This window comes from Juglans regia, chromosome 12 (assembly GCF_001411555.2).
Source record: "Juglans regia cultivar Chandler chromosome 12, Walnut 2.0, whole genome shotgun sequence".
In the NCBI taxonomy this organism is placed as follows: domain Eukaryota; kingdom Viridiplantae; phylum Streptophyta; class Magnoliopsida; order Fagales; family Juglandaceae; genus Juglans; species Juglans regia.
The window spans coordinates 9,161,413-9,175,795 of record NC_049912.1 but is presented as its reverse complement, the minus strand read 5'-3'; the positions used below and the strand labels follow the sequence as shown (position 1 = coordinate 9,175,795).

The 14,383-nt window shown below is 37.8% G+C and overlaps 1 protein-coding gene across 4 annotated transcripts in view; it reads right to left on the bottom strand.

Annotated features, from left to right (window-relative positions):
• LOC108988747 overlaps positions 1-14,163 on the bottom strand; it is a 38,058-nt gene extending 23,895 nt beyond the window's left edge. For 3 of the 4 annotated variants that reach the window (XR_001995724.2, XM_035683268.1, XM_018962089.2), the window contains exons 1-7: positions 13,966-14,163; positions 13,704-13,784; positions 13,173-13,310; positions 9,281-9,391; positions 9,133-9,183; positions 8,299-8,399; positions 3,963-4,056 (exon numbers count right to left, since the gene is read on the bottom strand). Coding sequence is in view for 3 of the 4 variants with exons in the window: in XM_035683268.1 (XP_035539161.1) it covers positions 3,963-4,056; positions 8,299-8,399; positions 9,133-9,183; positions 9,281-9,391; positions 13,173-13,310; positions 13,704-13,784; positions 13,966-14,130 (741 nt within the window). In the remaining variant the exon portion in view is untranslated. Of the gene's footprint in view, positions 1-3,962; positions 4,057-8,298; positions 8,400-9,132; positions 9,184-9,280; positions 9,392-13,172; positions 13,311-13,703; positions 13,785-13,965 lie in introns of those variants that run through there. The other variant, XM_035683269.1, reaches the window with a different exon arrangement.
• Between the last annotated feature and the right edge of the window lie 220 nt (positions 14,164-14,383).

Here is a 14,383-nt window from a genome sequence, read left to right as displayed (position 1 = left end):
GAATTTGTCGACCTCGAATGAAGTCATTCTGGGGCTTGGAAATGATCTTCTCCAATATTGTACTCAATCGATTAGCTAATACCTTCGAAAGGATTTTTTACATTCTGCTCACCAAGCTTATCGGACGAAAATCCTTAGGCTCCACCACCCCTTGCTTCTTTGGAATAAGAGTAATGAAAGTAGCGTTAAGGCTTTTTTCAAAACTACCTTGTTCATGGAACTCATGGAAGAAGCTCAAAATGTCATCCTTAACTACTTCCCAACATGCCTTAAAGAAAGCCATAGTAAACCCATCCGGACCTGGAGCTTTATCACTTGTCATACTTCACACTACCTTGCAAATCTCCACCTCCTCAAATGGCCTCTCTAGCCAACTTGCTTCTTGTTGATCAATTGACTAAAAAACGAGGCCATCCAGACATGGTCTCCAAGAAAATTATTCCGACAGTAATTACATAGAAGTTGGTAATATGGTCCGTAATCTCAGACGGGTTCAAAGTAATCCTCCCATCTACTAATAGTGACTCAATGTCATTGTGTCTTCTATGCGAATTAGCAATGCAATGGAAGAACTTGGTACATTTATCCCCTTCTTTTAGCCATAGAACCCTCGATTTCTGTCTCCAAGAAATCTCTTCCATTAATGCCATCCTTTCAATATCTAAGGCCACTTGCTTTTTGTGAGTCTTTTCTTCTTCTGAGAGACCCATCTCCTCCTCCACATCCTCCAAACCCTGTAATTCGTCGAGGAGGGTCTTTTTTCGGTGTTCCACATTCCCAAAAATCTGCTCATTCCACTTCTTCAGGTCCCTCCTTGAAAGCCTTGAGCTTACATGCCAGCATGTAACTAGGATTGCCTTGTATATGATAGGATGACCCCCATTGTCTAAAGCCTTGTTTGCATTCAAACTCACCTCTACCCACCTCAACTCAACTCATCTCATCTCATCATTACAACTTTTTCAAATTCCAAAATAATTTTTCTAAATTCCCACACAAAATATAATAAATAATTCAACCTTTATTCTACTATTCACAAACCATCTCAACCCATCTCAACTCATTTCTGAATCCAAACTACTCCTAACTCTCTCAACCAATCCTTCAGATTGCAGCCACATGTTAATATCTTTTACCTCCCTGGATACCTCCACAGTCAATAAGAATGGGAAAGTGATCCAAACATAACCTTGGAAGCCATTTCTAAATGAGATCCAAAAAGTTTGCTTCCCAATCGGGCAAAATGAGGAATCTATAAAGTCTTAACCAAGCTGGATGTTCTCTATTACTGCACCAAGTGAAGGTGCCACCAACTAAAGGGATGTCCAAAAGATCTTGCTCGTAAATAAAATCAGAAAAATCTGTCATTGCTGAACTATAGCTAGGACCTCCTACTCGTTCGCTTGGGAAGCGTGTGACGTTAAAATCTCGCCCAATGCACCAAGGAAGGCTCCATAAGCTACAAAGGGCTGCCAAGTCATCCCACAAGCCTCTTCTCGCGATATTAGAGTTAGGACCATAAACACCGGAAAAAGACCATTGAAAGTTATCTTCCACATTCTTGAAAGAAATAGCCACTGTATATTCCCCCACACACTCATCTGTCTTTTCCACCACCCGTTTATCCCACATCACCAATATACCTCCCGAAGCCCCCTTAGACGGAAAATACTACCATCCCACATGACAACACAATTCCACAAGCTCCGTATTATAGCAAGGGAGATGAGTTCCATTTTTGTCTCTTGTAAACATACTACATACACTTTCCAGCCACGAAGCTGATTTTTTTTTTTTTTATAAGTTTTTTTTATTTAAAAATGAAGCTGATTTTTATTTTGGTACACTTCTCTAGCTCGTTCAGCCCCCTAACATTCCACGAGACTATTTTCATAAAACCACCAACTTTGCCTACCCTTTGTCCAGTCGCGGCTTGCACTTCCTTCATAGTTTAGCGAACAAGTAAGTCGCTTTAATTCCCTTTCCCTTTTCTTGGTTGAGTGGCATTGCATGGCTGAATTGGACTGTCCAGCTTCGATCGCAGCAAGTAGGGCCAGAAATTACTAGTACATGGTAGTCCTACACACTGTTGAGTCTCCTTGGCTTTAAGTAGAACCCAATCTGAGGCTAGAGTCCGGTCTTTCAGCGGGAGCATTGAATTCAAGGGGATGGGCTCATCCCAATGATCTTCCACTTCAATATCCATACCATCTGCTACCTCCACCTCCTTATTACCGTGGTTAGAAACTTTGGGTGTGAATATTACCAAGGTGCCATCCTTTCTTTGGGCATCTTGAGGTCCCCACGTCTCAGAACTGCCCTTCATCAGTGTTTCCCTTTCCATTTGCGGTTCCCATGCAGATAGATCAACAATGGGACTTCCCATTCCGACAGAAAAGGTCTCTAGCTCATTCTAGCCTTCTTCCTCAGCCCGAGACCCCCTCTCACAGCCAAAATGAGCATTCTCGGCTTCTACCTCCGTCGGCAGCGTCAAGTCCATCAATTCGTCGACCTGAAGCCCACCCACCAGATTGCCTACTCACGGCGACTAAGTCTGTGTGGTTACCGGCTCCTTCTGCCCCTCTTCCTCGACAGCCCTTCTCGGCTTCTAACTCAATCGGCGGCCTCAACACCAGCAGCCCATCGTCCAAGGTTCCACCCACGACATCGCCTGCTCCCGGCGATGGGATCTGTGTGGTTGCCGACCATTGGTTGGATCAAGATGGCGTATATTTGTCGATATTGGGCACCAAGCCCATTGCGTGCAATCTAGGTTGTTTAGCCCTCTAGTGCTTGGGTTGGGCTGGGCTTGGACTTTGCCTTTCTCGGCCCAAGTATAACGTCTCTAATGCGGCCCATTTTTGTGTAGGTTTAAGTCTGAATGTGACGGGCTCAAGCCCAAGCCCAAGGCCAATCCGATGGCCTTATCCACCCTCTAGATCATAAGATTGACCAAGCTTCTCACCCGTAACAGCTCTTGTTTAAAAGAAGAAAGCTCGACAAACCTCTACAAGTTTCCTCTCTCAATTTCTTTCCCTTTCGATGTTAGTTCTGAAGGCTTGAACAGACGGCGCACATCTCTGTCCTTCCTCCACAACAAATATCTCCTTGGTCTTTGAAAACCTAAAATTGCCCCCCACCCTTGGTACCAAAGTTGTTGCATTTCCCTGAGCATATATGATATACCTCGTTATCGTCGTTGCCGGCAGCAAGCCCCGATGACCGAACCACCTCTGCTTAAGATTTGGACAGGGTATTCATTGGCACTTTCTGGGTTATAGTTTGAGACCTTAACAAACCAACATTTGTCCCCCATCTTCCAAACTACCATAAGATTCCCTCAGTGCCATCGTCATTTTTTTCCACCCTTTACCCTCCATTTCTTCAGGTATGAAAACTAAGTTTCTCCCACCATCACCGCCATATTCCACCAAAGCCATATATCGACCTTGACCATTGGAACATCTCTGTGCGATGTAGCTTCTGTTACCATCCCGTGAGGTTGCAAAAAACTCTTTTCTGTCTTCAGTTAGACATTCCTCAAGGGCTCTAATGAAACATTTCATCGTGGACATCTCCAAGACCAATGCTTTTGTAACCTTCCAACTTCTCCCGGTTAAGCGAATCCATTGGCTACCTTACCTCCAACAATTCAAATACTTTAGATTCTATAAGAATTTGTCTCGAGAAAGCCATGATGATCGTGTTGTTACACATTGAGAGTCATCCTCAGTGAGGTGTACAGAGAGAAAAGTCATAAAGCAATCATTATATAACTAACCCTGTTAAGCATGGATGATCAAACCAAAGCTAATGGAATTTATCATGGAGGGCCACCAATGATTGTTTAACAAAGAAAAATTTACATTTATTTAGTTTTCCTCCTTATTTTTATAAAAGCTGCTTTTTTATATAAATAAAAGAAGCAAAAAATAAGAACAAGATAAAGGAAACAAAACTACCTCAAAGTTAGAAGAAACAGTTAAGGCCGATGATAGCTGACAATTCTTAGAGCCTTCAGAGTCTGTAATACTGCTGAGAGACTTTCCTGTTGCTCTACGATTCAAAATTGGCCCCAAAAATAGTTTGTGAGTATGGTAAGTAGACATAATACAAAAATATTAAAAATCAAAAATTTCAAAACATAGAATATAATCAGTACAACAACCCCCAAAACACTAATTGGGAATTCATTGCCAAGGGCAGGTGATTTAGATAAAAGCCATGTTAAGGCTATGAAGAAAATCACTCAAAGTATCTGCTATAGAGCAGTTCAACAAGAAGGGCAGTGCAATGACAGGTCATTCCAACCATAACATCTCCATCAACTACAAAGGCACTAGGAACCAAATCTTTTAGAATACTTTGTCAATGCATGTTCTAGGTGGAGAGACAAGAAAGGGAAACAACATTCAGATGGATTTGAGAATGGCAGCTATCACTCACCCATTATCATGGTAGTTGGATGACCCAACAATTTAATCCATAGAATTCATAAATATTTTATGCACATTTATAAGCATTACTTGGTGTCTTGCAAGCATCTTCCACTATGAAATTTAAGTGGGATATCTTTTGATAACATGGAACCTCACCGAGGCAGTCCCTTCAGACCCATCCTAGGGGAGTAAACTCCAAAAACACAAGCCCAACCGCCATAATAGTATTTTTTATTTTTTATTTTTTTTATCTATGCTGCTATAACACCCGAACCCTAAAGTTTTAGGGTTAGGGCTGAGATTTGAAATTTAGATCCATGGGAGATTGTTTCTTGCTTAATTATAGGGTGTATGAATTTATTCTGTGACGTAGGGTGAGTTTGGTTACCAAACTCATCTCAATTCATCTCAACTCATCATTACAACTTTTTCAAATTCCAATACAAAATATAATAAACAATTCAACTTTTTCAAATCCCAAAATAATAATAATATTAAAAAAATAATATTCTAACAATATTTTATCATCTCAATTCAACTCACTCAACTCACTTCAACATCCAAACACAACCGTAGAGGCTGTCGGGGTCAATAAAAGATAAGTTTAGGAGGAAAAAACTTATCTAATAACAACTCCTAAATAAACTAGGACTCCTAGTTTTACTAGGGAAAGCCACAATGCCGACAATAAGCAATGACTCCAGCATATTCTTCATGTCCTAGGCTGCACATGAGTAAAACCCTACGAGATCCCTGCCAACCCAGATTACTTTCTTTTTGATAAGTAAGATAAATTCTATTAATAAGAAAGGGATATTATCCCACCACTATCAGGAAGTATGCATTAACTCACTCAGCCACCAAAGGGGAAAAGTGCTATAAAGTCCTTTCTTTTTTTTATAAGTAAGAAGCAATTGTATTGATAAAGATAGGCATAGCCCAAGTACACCGGATGAGCTATAAAGTCCTCAAAACCAGAAATAGAAAAGAAAGCAAAATAATGGGTTTTTGTTAACTGATACAAAGTGTTTAAAACATAAAAGTTTTGCTATCCTCAAAGCTTCGCCGGTTTCTCCCTCCATAAGCACCATAGCACAAATAAACGGACCATCCTTTTCTTTTATGCCGAGGAACCTCTCCAAGGCAGGGCCCTTCGGACCCACCCCTGCAAAGTAAACCTCAGTCCCGTGCACCGCACCCTCGGAAGTTTCCCTACACAGCACTGGTTAAATTGCTAGTTTTTCACCAAAAAGTGTGGCCCCAAAGGATTGTTTACATCCATGAGGTGTTGAACCTTGGACCTTGAAGGGAGTGATACCCCAAGACCAAGGCCTTCACCACTTGGGCCAATAACCCCTTGGGGTTAACAAAGGGACCATCCTACACAATGAAACATACTGATGGTAGCTAAACTGTCCCTTTCAACATGTTAACAACTCCACCACCTTTGAAGGCATTGCCCACATAACCCCAAGAGATCGAAGAACATTAGGAAACACCTAGAAAAGTGGCTATTACAGCATGTAAAAACCAAGAAGCCTCCAAGAAAAAGATGCCAACATAGAGATCCATTTGGGGGAGGTTTCTTACAATTACTGAAGCATGGAAAGTTTGAAGAAGCTGGCTGTCTCAGCCAGAATAGACTGCCGTGTAAAGAGGATGATGGTGAAGAGCAGACTGGCCAAACTTAGATCGAATTCCAAACTTAGATAAAATCTTTAGTTATGTTTGATCTGTTACCTCGTGCAGATATATGAATGAGTAGTATTCCTAACCTATGGGAAGGGGGTGTTACAGCTGTATAAGGATAATTATTCCTCAAAGAAAAAGCGATCGAGTGGAATTAGCAGTGAATCAAACAAAAATATACAAATAGAATGGGATGGTTGTCCACCAAACTGCCAAACAAAGAAAACTGGAGGCTTATTTATTTATTTATAGGTTACCTTATTCAATATATTTATTATGTTCCCAAAGTGTGTATATATTTATATTTATTTAATATATTTATTTAAAGCGCTCAAGCGAAGCTTTAACCGTGAATTCGCTCGAGGTGCGCTCTATAGTGGGCCCGAGCAAAACTCAACCCGTGAGTTCGCTCGAGTCTTGCCCGATAGTAGGCTCAAGCGAGACACAAACCCCAGTGTTCGCTCGAGCCACGCTCGACACCCCGCTCTAGCCAATGTTAATGAATATCAAATAATTTCATATACATAGATTATTCATGCTTGCTTGCAACTTAGGTATTTTAAAAAATTACCTAATTATTTTAATTAAGTGTAAATAGTAGAGTATGTATGAATGTATAATGTATTAACTATTTACATATAATGACATAAATTATCACATGATTTATGATTTATTATTAATTGATAGCATATATTATTTTACATTTTATATGGTCAATGATAATAAATTAGATGAAAATTATATCATTAACTTATATAATTACTATATAAAAATAATATATTAAATTATTAAAAATATTTTAAAAAATATATATATAGAGGTTCGGTCCAATTCGGTCCAGTTTGGTCCAAAATTTGTAGACCCCGCGACCGGACCAAATGTCATCAGTCCACATTTTGGGACCAAGACCGACCAGTCCATAATTCGGTTCAGTCTGGTCAATATTGCCAGTCCGGACCGAATTACTTACAGCCCTACAAGAGATTAATGAAAATTATTTTATCCGTGTGCAATGTTTTGATTGTGTTTTCACAATATGTTTTCAAATTTTTTTTTATAGGTAAACAGTTATAAAAGATAAATCTATTCACTAAATATAAAATATGCCAGTAACTCTTTTTACATATGATACATCTATTCACTAAATATTCTGACTCATTTTTATTTCTATTTTTTAACTACACAGATACTGTGAAGAACAAGTCCATAGGCCAACAAATCTAGAGTCAGAGTCTTTACTTGAAGAATATTTTTCAACAACTGCTTACAACACAACAGAGACTTTATTCTTAGTACGCTACTTTCCGGTTGAAGATTTAAATTGATGTTTAAGTTTCTTTTATGACTAATAACAACGTGTTACTAATATAAGCTTTTAAGTTTGCAACCCCATCAAAGGGCGTCAAATACAAACCAAATATTAATTAAATGGAAAGATTCTATCTCACGAACACAAGTCAGCCACATAAGGAAAATACTTAATCCTTCTGAGATTTCAAAGTCAATTCAAATTATTACTCACTCAGAAAATTTCATACAATTGTAAAGTTACCTGATAAAGAAATAGTCTTCGTAGGTACTAGTTTTCAAAAGCATTTTTTTTTTATATAGCCACTCAAGATTTTTACTCATAAAGGAAATAGGCATAGCCCATGTACACAGGACGCATAAAAGAGAAATACCTAGCTAGGATTTAACTAGTTTTCATAAGCATTAAAAAATATACATCTCTAAGCTAAGATTTGCCAGAGGAAAAGCAGTTAAAATGGCTAATGCAATCCCAAACAGCAAGGGAGATGCAAATGAAATGTAATTCAAGAAGATCAAGCTCCTACATTTGAATGACGGAATATTCTTAAACTATGAAACTTGGCAAATAATAAAGGAGGAAAATTTACCTCTCCTTTTCTCTGATTAGAAAATTAAATCATCTACTAACTGTTTAGAGTAGTCAAATTGTCAAGAGAATGAAGAGCTAGGGAATCTAGAAGATTTCTACATGTATGGTTGGATTGTAAAGGAAGAGGTGGAATTATACCACCATACATAACTATGATCTTGTACTCATAAAATTATCAACAGAATCCAAAGGAAACCAAAAGCACAGACAATTTGGAGTATTGGATATGGGAAGAGCATGCTTGAATTATATCTGCCTGCATAAACTAACCGTTCATTCACAATGTGGAGTATTGGATAAAATGGACCAGCAAGCATAGCAAGAAAACGTATATTAGGCTCAGCAGAATCAGAAAAGCTTGTAAGGTCTGCCTGCAAAGATGTAAGACATAACACATCAATATGATAGCAACAAGGAAAGAATATGGAATGAAAAATAAAAAAAGAAAACTAAAGCTCCATATATTTGGTGAGAAATGTTTTTGAGAAAAGTTTTCCATGTTTTCCAATGATTGGTGCTACTGAAATATTAATTAACTAAAAATATTCTCCTTGTCAACTGAAACACGGACCTAAAATGGCAGAAAAATTACTTGCACTGTGTTGAAAAGTGACTTACACTTTAACAACACAAGTTATTTCTTGAAAACACAGCCCTCAGCCTCCTCTCTTATTTATTTATTCTTTTGTATACTTAAAACTGTTCTCTCTTTTTCGCTCTTATTTATTTATTCTTTTTTATCCTCACTCCTTGCAGCCATTGCCTGCCCTGCTCACTCCAAAGTTCCTTTCTCTACCCTCCCCATCCTCAGTCCTCTGCATGGCCACCACCACATCTCTTATCCCCTCTTTCCTTGCTCTTGTACCTTGCTACTGCCTGCAATCTCCAACCCAACATCCCCAACTCCTTAGGAAAAGAAAATTGATAGCTCATTGGCTTCAGTGTTACTAGTTTCTGTGGGCATTTACATTGAGTTTTTTATGAAAAAAACAGTGAAAAATCATTTTCAGGGTTTTATGTGAACAGAAAATGAAATATTGTATGTTGATGACACCTTAGGGAAAATAATATAGATCATGAAACTAATCTGCAATAAAAATATACCTCAAGTTGTGGAAGGAACACAAGCAACCGATCTGTCAGGTCTTTAAGCAACTACAAACTAACGACCATTAGTTGGCAAATAAATGATATAATATATGCAATCAAGTGCACATCAGAACATAATAGAAGGCATTAACGACTAGTCCACCTGAAGATGCATATCATGAGCATCTTGTTTGTGTGATATGATTTGAGGTAACAAGTAATTAACAACTGGTTGAAATTCAGGATCAAGACCAGTGACTGAAACACCAATCAGCTGCAAGGCCAGAATAATGGAAATAATTTTAGTGCCATAAGTTGAGACCAAACATCAAAAGACAAGTTGCAAGAGTTTATAAGTTATGGGACAAGATAAACATTTTATTTTCAAGTACTAAAATTATCATCACGCGCAAAAGGTGCAATCCAAGTACACAGGATGTGTACAAAGTGATGCAGCTCACATCACTATTATAGGCATGGAGGAGCTTATGTGTAGCAAGGAGAGTGTTGGAAGGATGAAAACCACACAAGGCAAAGGAAAAGGACCTAACAGAGAAGTTTGTCAAATTCTCATTGTAGCTTCGGTTTAGCCAAACTTCACAAAGAATTTCCCCGACCCTTGCTCAAGGCGTGGCTGAGCAAGACTGCTATTTTAGGTGCACTCAAGCAAGATTTGTGAGTAAGTTCACAAGACACACAGTGAAAACCTTGAACGAGCGAACTTACCAGGATCATCTTCATTTCAACAGAACTTCGATTTTAATTAGGAATTTTAGTCATAACTGGATTGTAATAGTTATTTAATATTTAGGGTTTCGCAAAACTAGACTCATTGCTATTCTAATTTTTTCAATTTTAGAAGCTCAAAAGAGATTTTTCTTCATTCCTTGCGATTTTAGAGTGGATTTGTTTAAAATTACAGAAGATTTGTGCAATCTTGGATTCAGTTTCTACAATGTCAGCTATGTTTGTAGCGTCAGATCTAACCTATACGCTGCATCAACAAGTGATTCACCTGATTAGAAAGACAAAAAGATATAATTAAGTTAAATAAATTAAGCCCATTGAAATGTATGGAAGCTATCCAAAAGGGGAGAGTATTGAGGAAAAAATCTTGAACTACTACATTGTAACTTCACAATCATCAAAATATTTTTCGTTCCTTTCCATCCAAACACACTATATGAGGCAAGTAAGGATAATTTTCCACACTGCTGCAATTTGTTAGCCACATAGTTGCCTCAATGGGACAAAACGTTCCACTATTCCTTCGGGCATGACCCAATCAAAACGAACTCAGCTGAAAAAATACTCCATAAATCACTAGCCAACTCGCAATGGAGTAAAAGATAATCTTCTTACTCCCCATCATAACAATGTGTCTTTTCCCCAAATTATCCAAGATAAGAATCTTCCCCAAAGAGGCTGTCTATACTGACAACATAGATCTCATAGGTACCTTAATCCACCAAACAAGGAAATGGGTTTATTGTCACAAGTAATAATAAGGACATTATGAAAAGAGTAAACCTTGGATATCCATTTTCTGGAAGAGGCCCAAAGGAGCATGTCTCCACCTACTTGTCTCAAACTAGTGGAATATAGTAGATTAAAGAATGCAGTAAAGGTTTTTATAATCAATTGGTGTTTATGTGTAAAAGAGAAGGAGAATCGGCTGATCATCTTTCTTCTTCACTGCGATGTGGTTAAGGCTTTATGGGATGAAATCTTTACTAGGTTTGGTATCACATGGGTAATGCCTAGAAGGGTAGTAGATTTATTGTCATGTTAGAGAGGTATTCGGGGCAATCGTCAAGTCATGGCTGTTTGGAAGATGGTGCTTCTATGTTTAATGTGGTGCACTTAGAACGAGAGGAATGGTCACTGTTTTGATAATAGGGAACGTTCAATGGGAGTAGGGCTGAGCAAAAATCCGACAATCCGACTCCGAATCCGACTCCACTCCGGCTCTGACTTGTCGGAGTTTTTTTCCTCTTGGAAGTCGAAGTCGGAGTCATTGATGAACCGACTCCGGCTCCACTCTGATCCGACTCCGACCCTCCGCCTCCACCTCTGACATTGATTTTGACATTTTGTGATACTAACCTCCTATACTTTAACATCTTAATGTAGAATTAATCACTGGTATGGCCAACTTACTTCGTGAAGATGATTGACAATTTGACATATTGAGCCTTTGAGGTTTGAGTTACTATCCAAAATACTAAATGCTTCATGCTGAATTTTGTTTACTTTTCAAAGACAACTCTGCTATCTACTTCTACTTTGTTTATACCATAGGTCCATATTTATTTAAATTTCCGAGACCTTAGTTCAAAATAGCTAAATGGATCCATTCCTCCTAATAGGCTTTCTGAGAATATTACAACTATGTAAGATTTTGCATCTTCCTAATAAAATGTAATATACATGCTTTTTATGTTTGTTTAAATTTATTTTTCATATGATATTAAAGTTGGGTTGTTTTCCTTACTAATATTTTCATTTTTTTTTTCAGACACAACTTGAAAGTTAGAAGTTGGAACATTTGGAAATTTGTAACATTTAATATATTTTGATTCATTCATTGGGCATTTAGAATATTGTAATTTGGAAATTTGTAATTTATTTTATTTTGGTGCATTTGGAAGTTCGTAATTAAATATTTAAATGTTGTTGGGAACATTTATTTTGGTTGGCTCTTAGAACATTTTGGATTTCTTTTGTTGTTAGAATGATGTGGATATCAGGATATGGATGATGAGAGTACATGTAAAAATACAACTTTCTTTTTAATTTTTGAATGCATGTTAGTATGTTACTTGTTTCATTTAGTTGTATTTTTTGTTCTAATCAAAAGTTTAATTAGTTTAGATTGTAATGTTGAGAAAATTGAAATTTGAAAACCCACAAACTTTTTTTTTTTTTAAAGTGGGTCAAATATGAAGTTAAAAAAGACAAATAAAAAAATCCAACTCAGCTCCGACTCCGCTCCGGAGAGGATTTTGTACGTCTCAAAGTCGGAGTCGGAGTCGGAGGTTGGGCCCTCTGACTCCAAAGGGGTCGGTGCTCAGCCCTAAATGGGAGGGTTCAGGGAATTTTCTTTCATGCATTGTTACTTTGGGCTTCGGCTATTGTATTGAATGTGACTAGTTTTAAGGACTTTTATGCTGGTTTTCACAGAACTTAGCTTGTAATTAGGTTCATCTCTTGTATATTTACTGTGTACTTGGGCCTTGCCTAATTATGTGGATTAATAAAACTCTTCTTAATCAAAAAAATAAATAAATTGTGAGCCACAGATGGAGCTAACATTCTACTAAGGGAAGTCACCAAATATCTCCAAATGGCACACCAAAGAAGCATTCTTAGCAGGAGCAATATTAATCTAACCACCCAAGGAGGCCTGAACCACATCTACCCATCCTCCAAAAGTACAAGTCAAGGTTACAATTGTAGCTCCTTGAAATCTATAAAAGCCAAGAATTTTTCTTTCTCAAGCAATGTGGGATCCCACTCATCACCCTTCTATACTTAATCAGGAGTATTACAATTATACACATCCAAGAAAGATTCCTTGAGATTCCCAGCACCATACCACACATCATGCTAAAATCTAATACGAGCACAATCTCCCACTTCAAATATGACACGATTAAAAAATTCTTTTAACCCTTTTCTTACGGTCTTCCATACTCCTACCCCCAAAAGGTCTTTGTACCTTCTTAGAACGCCACCCACCCACGCATCCATATTTTGATTCTACAACTGCCTCTACAATGCTTATCTTTCATTATAATAATGTGAAGCCACTCCCCGAATAGTACCCAATTGAACAATAGCAGGTTCCGAACTCCGAAACCACCCTCCATGATCGAGAACATACTTTGGCCTAGTTTACCAAGTGAATAGGAATTGCAAGTTTGAAAAGTCTTAATGCATGATGGTTACTGCATGAATAGAAATTATTATCTGATAAGCTGAAACAGAATCAACATAAAGCATAATGTCACTGAAGCATAGACAAGAAAGGACAAGCAATACTCGTACATTACCTGAATAAAGAAAATAGCTATGGGATTTCCCCGCAAACAAGATATTCGCACGTAGCGACATGGGGTGTAGTTCATGGGGTACACCATGTCACGTCGAGGTGCTTCACAGCGCGGGCGAACTTTAACAAATGTCTCTGGCTGGAAAGAAAAAGTGGATCACCAGATCAAACAACCTCAATGTTAGACAATCAGGCCCTTCTATTCACAGACAATTTATACTCAGGTACGTTCAAATGAGTGATTGTTCTATTCACAGACAATTTATACTCAGGTACTTTCAAATGAGTGATTGAACATGAAATGATAGTTTTCGTATCACATATACCACAAAGTATTCTCATATATTTTTCCTTTTGCCTTAATGTGAAGGATAAATACTACATCACGAGTAAGCTTCACGATGTGTGAAATAAATACCACATATAAAAATTGGATCAAGCGCAAGTTCAAACCTTCACAACTTTGTGAAAAAAAAAATAACCTCAGACAATCTGACAAAACATCGACTAACTGAAATTTGAAGCACCTAACCTTGTAACGCAAGCCAACTGCAATTTCCCATTCAAGCACAGACTTGTTATAAATCCGTACATGTGATAGCAGGCAAGGCTCCTGCAGAGAAGTAGAAGAAATATCTTAACAAATGTTAATGAATATATTAATACCTACACAAATATTATTGAAGTTCAATCACGAAACTTAAGCAAATAACGGAACTTAATCCCGTGCATGAAATTCAAGTACAGAAATTAGAAACCCGTAAAAGCCAGAAATGAAATTCAAGGAAAGGTACGTCGAGTTCAAGTAAAATCCACTCTTTGGTGTTGGTGCCGCTGGACCAGTGGGTGCGGAGGTCGGAATCGAGGACGTGAGTGGCCTTCTGAGACGGCGACTCCCTCGATGTGGCTTTCACCTTGTAGGGCAAAGGTTTCACCCGGGGCTCCAACTCCATTTCCATGCCTCTCGCTCTCTCTCGCTCTACCCTTTTCTGTCGAACTCACTATCTAGCTATATGTTTGATTTGATTCGACTGATTTACTGTTATAATTTTTTAAAATTTTTACATAAAATATAATAATAATTTAAATTTTTTTAATTTTTAAATAATATTAATATTAAAAAATAATATTTTATTCCATTTTCATTTCATTTTAATAATAATATTTTAATAACTTTTATTCAAACCGCATCCAAGAGCTTCGGAGCAGAAA